The following is a 6,122-nucleotide window of genomic DNA, read 5'->3' as shown; positions in this document are numbered from 1 at the left end:
CCCCATACATATTATTATTTTTTATTTTAACACTTCATGTTGAACAAAGTAAGAATCCATTTTTAGTTAAGCAGTTGCACCTTGAGACCATAATGGTAAATGAAATAATCAGATATACAGGTTTAAGTATTAGATTGTTTCTTTTGAATGAGGAACTCAAAGTATAAAATGGGGAGCAGATACTAGGGGATAGGAAGAAATTGTTCAAATGTGAAGGGGAACAAGGAAAGGAAGGTAGGCAGGGACAGGAAAAGGAAGGTAGAAGGGATTGAAAGAAAAAAAAAAGAATTGAAGGAAAAAATTGAAATAGAGCTTTTGTAAATAGGGAGGGGAGGGGAAAAGTACAAAAAGAATTAAGATGTATTATATACATGCATATATCTTCCAGGATAAATGTGATCATTGTGTTCTGCAAATATGGTGCTAATAAAAAACAATCCATGGATATATGCTGATACTGAATAATGAACAGAACAAAAAGATGGAAAGAACTTTTTAAACATAAAGAGTGTAACTAATGAGTGTTCAGATAGTTATGGGAGCACCATTTTACAACTTCATTAGTAATAAGTCATTCATGCAAAAATCAAGGAGCACTAACATCATTTGGTCAAAGATTGCTGGGAAAGATAAGAAAAAATTTGGTGGACATCTTTACCAAGTGATCAAGTTAACCTCACCAACAATGTAACATACCAGGGCCTCCTCATAAGCTGCCCTGAGGGCTGTAGTGAATGCTTATAATTTTGTGTTACTTCAGTATCTGTTTTGAATGTAGGTTGAGCTTTCTCCTACCAGAAGCAGGGCTCAATCACCCTTGAAAATTTCCAGTTCTACTCTGCCCTCATTTCCTCAGTGTGGTCCATCCAAATATTTGCTTTGTGCAACTCCCTTCTGGTGACCATCTCTGTGACCTGCTGATTCCCACACATCCAAAGATTGCAGACATGCTACCCTTTCTGAATGACTGCTTACATATTGTGTCCGCTTGCTTTAAATCTATCCATTAAAATTATGTACTGAAAACTGTTTGGATAATGCTTTGGATCCTAATAAATGTGTTCACATGTTGGCCCCTAGGACTGTCTTTGTTCCTCCTCCTCCTCTTTACCTCATCACCCTTCTGCTCCTCATACTGCCATACGTTCCCTGGCCTCTATGTGTGGCTTCCAGGCATGTTGTTTACTTCCCGCAACTCTGGGCCAGTATGTAATAAAATCTTTATTTCGATTTTGTGTTTTAATCATCAAAGGGGTGCACTCATCTTAAAGATCTGAAATTCAACCAAGATTCAACACTACACTGGTAGTATTCCTACCCAAACATGTGACCTGAATCTCATCATGAGGAAACAACCAGACAAATTCAAACTGAGACATCCTGCAAATTAAGTGACTTGCCCTCTTCAAAATTTAATGAACCCGTTGAAAGATAAACAAGCTACTGGCTAACTGTTCTAGATTAAGATTAGATTAAATCACAAAAGAGATACAACAAGTAAATGCTCATGAGTGATCTTTGGTTAGTCTTAGTTGGGAAAAAAATATGTGGAAAAATCTCATTGTGACAATTGGATAATTCTGAATTTAGATTCTATATGAGAGAGTGGACCCCAACCCCAGGGATCACAGACCTGGGGAGCAGTGATGGGGGAGGGCAGCCAGTGAAGTTTCATCTGTATTTATAGCAGTTTCCCATCGCTCACTTGCATTACCACCTGAGCTCCACCTCCTGTCAGATGAGCTACAGTGTTAGAGTCTCAAAGGGCTAGTAGCCCTCTTGTGGATTGCACAAGCAAGTGATCTGGGTTGGGCTCCTTTCAATCATTCAGAAACCATTCCTCCCACTCCGCAAAACCAGTCCCTCTTGTATAAAGTTTGGTGACTGCTGAGGCATAGAACTCCTTCCTTAACTGTTGGTTTGGTTTCCACAGTTTCAGGAATCCATATCAACTGCTGTCCTAAAATAGTAAATGTAAAATCATGGATCTAAATTATACTTAAGTTTTAAATAACTTTTATTGTAGCATATAGCAGCTCTATGTTATTTTTAGTTATTGTTATTAATCTGGTACTGTGCCTGATTTACAGGTACTATTCCTGGTTTCAGAAATCCACTGGATGTATTTGGGAAGTGTTCCTTGTGGATAAAGAGGGACTACAGTGGTACAAAAATATAAAATATCCTAAGTGTGATCGTATTGTGGTTATATATAATGCCTTTGTTATTAGACAGTGGAAACCAAAGTATTTAGGGATAAAGAATCATAACTATTGCTAACCTTCTTAATAAAATATCTGTGTATCTCTATAGATATTGTGTGTGTATGCATGTGCACATATACATGGGAGGAGGAAAGTAGGAAGGAAGCAAGGAAGGGAGGTCAGAGGAGGTAGAAAAAAGCATAATGGGACAAAAATCAGTTAAGTGAATTTTTAGAAAGGGTATATGGGTTCTCTTGCAAACTGTTGCAAATTTATGTAAGCTTGAAATTTTTCAAAAGGAAAGTGAGAAAAAACAAAGCAACGGGGTCAGAACTACATAGTTTAGTAACTTTTTTCTGGTCCCCTGAGATCCAGGCAAAAAAACAGGGTATAAAAAATTTCCAGCTTTCTTTTATAACATTAAGGTCCTTGATCAGATGTATCAAACAGTAGCTTCTCTGAGTAAAGTAGGGTTCTGAGATGTGATTGAAATATAGGGTGAATATTCGAATGAAAAATTTACTACAGTGAAAGATATATTGCCATTTCTTCCTGCTCAATATACTTCCCCTTACTTCTCATACACTGATCCCATCATTTTTGTCACTTTTTTTTTTTCAGAATCAGGGATTGAACTCAGGCCCTTGCGCTTGCCAGGGAAGCACTTATTCCACTGAGCCATCTCCCCGGCCCCAAAGGAAATCAAATTTCTTTTTTGTTTATTTTATTATTTTTGGCAGAACCAGGAATTGAACTCAGGCCCTTGTGCTTGCCAAGGAAGTGCTTATTCTACTGAGCCATCTCCCTGGCCCCTCTTGTCACTTTTGAAGCAGTTCTGGAAATCGCCTTTTGTGTCTTCATGAAGCTTCAATAAAAGTTCTAGGAATGTGGCTGCTGAGTGCTATCCAACAGAAGGGCAGTCCCACAGAAACATGATGTTGTGTTCTCACCTTTGTAATTCACAGAGTCTGAAACAATGGAATTTCTGGTTCTTCCTCAAAGTCAAAATGAGCATGAAAGGTAAACATTCTGAGCTGATTTAGGACACTGGGGCAGCTACAACAGTGCAACTAAAACCACTCCTATAAAAGGACTTCCAGAATATCTTTGGAAACTGGCAAGAGTGATGGGATAATTGTGTGCAAAGCAATGGGGTGTGTTTTGACTGACATTAATGGCAATATGCCTTTTACTGTCATAAATTACTTGTATTTAAACATTCACCATTTTTTTATCAGACTTCTATGTTGTTGAAGATGCAGAAAGAAGCATCACATAACTGCCATAACTGCCATTACTCAACTCAGCGGCCCAAATAAGAAATTTGCTTCACTAAAAAGAGTATACAGGTCACTTACCTCGCCCCCCCAAAATAGCCATCCTGCATTTTTCGGAGTGCTGCCAGGATACTTGAATTTAAGCTGGTTCCATCTTCATCTTGACATGGAGAAAAAAAAATATTTTTTCATTTTGAAAGAGAATACAAAATAGTATTAAAAAGAAAAAAATACAAATAATACAGAATTTCACTAAAGAGAATAATGTAAATTTGACAGTATTTATTGTGTTGAATAGTATTGTTTTCAAATTTGTTGTTCAGATTACCAGATATGCATGCAAAATTGGAAAAAGAAAGAAAAAAGAAAAAATATTATAAGAAATTAACAAGAGAAAAAAGAGAGAAAAAGAAGAAAAAGACATCAACTTCTCCTTTCCACAGACCAGCAGAAATCTACAGTACAATCATCCAAGCCATCTTGTGTACTACATACATAGATACATCTCTTTTCCCCATTTCCTCTCCTGCCCTTCTCTTTATCTCAGTACTTCCTTCCTTTTGAACAGGTTCATTCTCTTTTCCCAGAATCTATTGTACCCTTCAGATTTTATTTACCCTTGGGAAAAAAAAACCCTAGGCAGCCTTTAGCTCAGTAGAATAAGCGCTTGCCTAGTAAGTGGAAGGTCCTGAATTCAATCCCCGGTACCACAAAAACAAACAAAAAACCCAACCCTGCCCCCCAGATTTTATTTACCCTTTCAGGTTCTTACATGAAGGAGATAATACGATGTTTGTACATGCAGGTCTGATTTATTTCACTTAAGAGGATGGTCTCTAGTTGCATCCATTTCCTGATAAAAGCCTAAAATTTATCATTTTTATGGCATAAAAATACTTCACTGAACAATACTCCACTGTGTAAAAATATTTCATCTTTTTTATGCATTTCTCAGTTGATGGGCTTTTGGGTTGCTTCTAAGATTTAGCTATGACAAATTGCCCTGCTATGAACATGTGTACACATGTATTGCTGTTGTATAATGTTTTCAATTCTTCTGGAAAAATATCAAGAGGGGAATAGCTGGGATTGTATGGGACCTTGAATTCTAGTTTTTTCTCCACAACTGATTTCCATAGTGGTTATACCAGTCTGTACACCCACTGACAGTGGAGAAGGGTTCTTTTTTTCCCACAACCTCTCCAGCATTTGTTATTGGTTGATTTCTTGATTGTATCCATCCTTTCTTAGGTGAGATGGAATCTCAGCGTTGTTTTAATTTGCATTTCTTTTTTAAATGTATTTGGTACTGGGTCTTACTATGCAGCTCAGACTCATAGTGAGACTCCTCTTTTCAGCCTCCCCAGCACTGGGATTACGGGCGTGCACCACCACGGTCACTCTCAATCACCATCTCAGTGAGCCCTGGGGTCGGGGCTTGCGTTGCATGTGGTGCGGATGGTTGAACCCCAGCCCCTCAGCTTGCTCAAGCAATTGTTTAGTTTGCTGAGTTATTTCACCGGCCCTAATTTGCATTTCTTGAATGCCCAATGATGTTGAACTTTTTTATATATATATTTGTTTGCCATTTGTAGTTCTTCTGAGAAGAGTATATTCATCTCAGATGCTCATTTTTGGATTGGGTCTTTGAATTTTGGGGGCCTGATATTTTTGTTAGTTCTTTATATGTTCTAGATAGAAGGCCCTTGTCAGAGGGCACTTGGGTATAATTTTTTAGTACAACTGTAAATAAACTACTTTAACAGTTACCTTAACATGGTGGTTCACTATAGTGGCATATTAAGGATTATGCGGTATGGACAAGAAGCTTTACTGGTTGCAAGTGGGAGGGTACCTTAGACGGTAGATGAGAGATGGTCAAGCTGAAGGATCATCAGCTGAAACTCTTAAATTCTCCACTTCATCTCCTCCACTACATCTGCCGGTCCCTATTCTGCTTATGCCTTTGAGGAGAAAGGATGCCTCGTGAGGGTGGAAATGGAGGATCCTCATTTAGCCTCTACTAAGAAGGGCAGTATTTGGCTAGAGCAAAACTGTCCCTAGGATGCCTGGCCAGCATGCTGCTCTCCTGTTTCTTTGGCTAGCCAGAAAGTATTTTTCCTGAGTGTTTTGTGTGTGTGTGTGTGTGCGTTTTCTCTTTTCAGTTTGTTTCTGTCATTGAGAACAGGTAATACCGCTCAAAATAGAAACCCAGCAAATTCACTGTGGTGCAATTTTTTAGATCCTAAAGTTCCTAGACTTCTTTCTTCAGTTTGTTTTGTATATAATAACCAGGACTTTTTGCTGTACTTGGCAGGAAGAACATGGAGAAGGTAATCTACTCCTCCTTGCCTCAAAACTAGAACTTTTTTTTTTAAAAAAAAAAAAGTAAAAGTTTTTATGGGTATGTAGTTTTCTAAAAATGACTTTAACCAAAGATCTTGAGCTCTGATAAGAGCAGTGGTATTTTAAAATTGTAAAATGTATATAGTTTCAAATTTGATTTCCTCTTTAAGAATTAGTGGGAAAAGTTTTAATTTTTTCATGCCCTGTGTTGTTTTTATTATTCTTATGTTAACTAATTTTATTCCATATATCTGGCAATATCATCTGTATGGCTTCTACTTTCTAAAACTGAACA

The 6,122-nt window shown here is 37.6% G+C and overlaps 1 protein-coding gene across 3 annotated transcripts in view; it reads right to left on the bottom strand.

Annotated features, from left to right (window-relative positions):
- Positions 1-6,122, bottom strand: part of Phka1 (phosphorylase kinase regulatory subunit alpha 1) — a 191,536-nt gene that overhangs the window by 75,589 nt on the left and 109,825 nt on the right. For all 3 annotated transcript variants that reach the window (XM_023707093.1, XM_004646775.2, XM_023707094.1), the window contains exon 17: positions 3,563-3,641. In XM_023707093.1, coding sequence (XP_023562861.1) covers positions 3,563-3,641 — 79 coding nt within the window. The remainder of the gene's footprint in view (positions 1-3,562; positions 3,642-6,122) is intronic.

The sequence above is a fragment of the Octodon degus genome, unplaced genomic scaffold, assembly GCF_000260255.1.
Source record: "Octodon degus isolate 3935 unplaced genomic scaffold, OctDeg1.0 scaffold00280, whole genome shotgun sequence".
Taxonomy (NCBI): domain Eukaryota; kingdom Metazoa; phylum Chordata; class Mammalia; order Rodentia; family Octodontidae; genus Octodon; species Octodon degus.
This window is presented reverse-complemented; position numbering and strand designations above follow the sequence as displayed.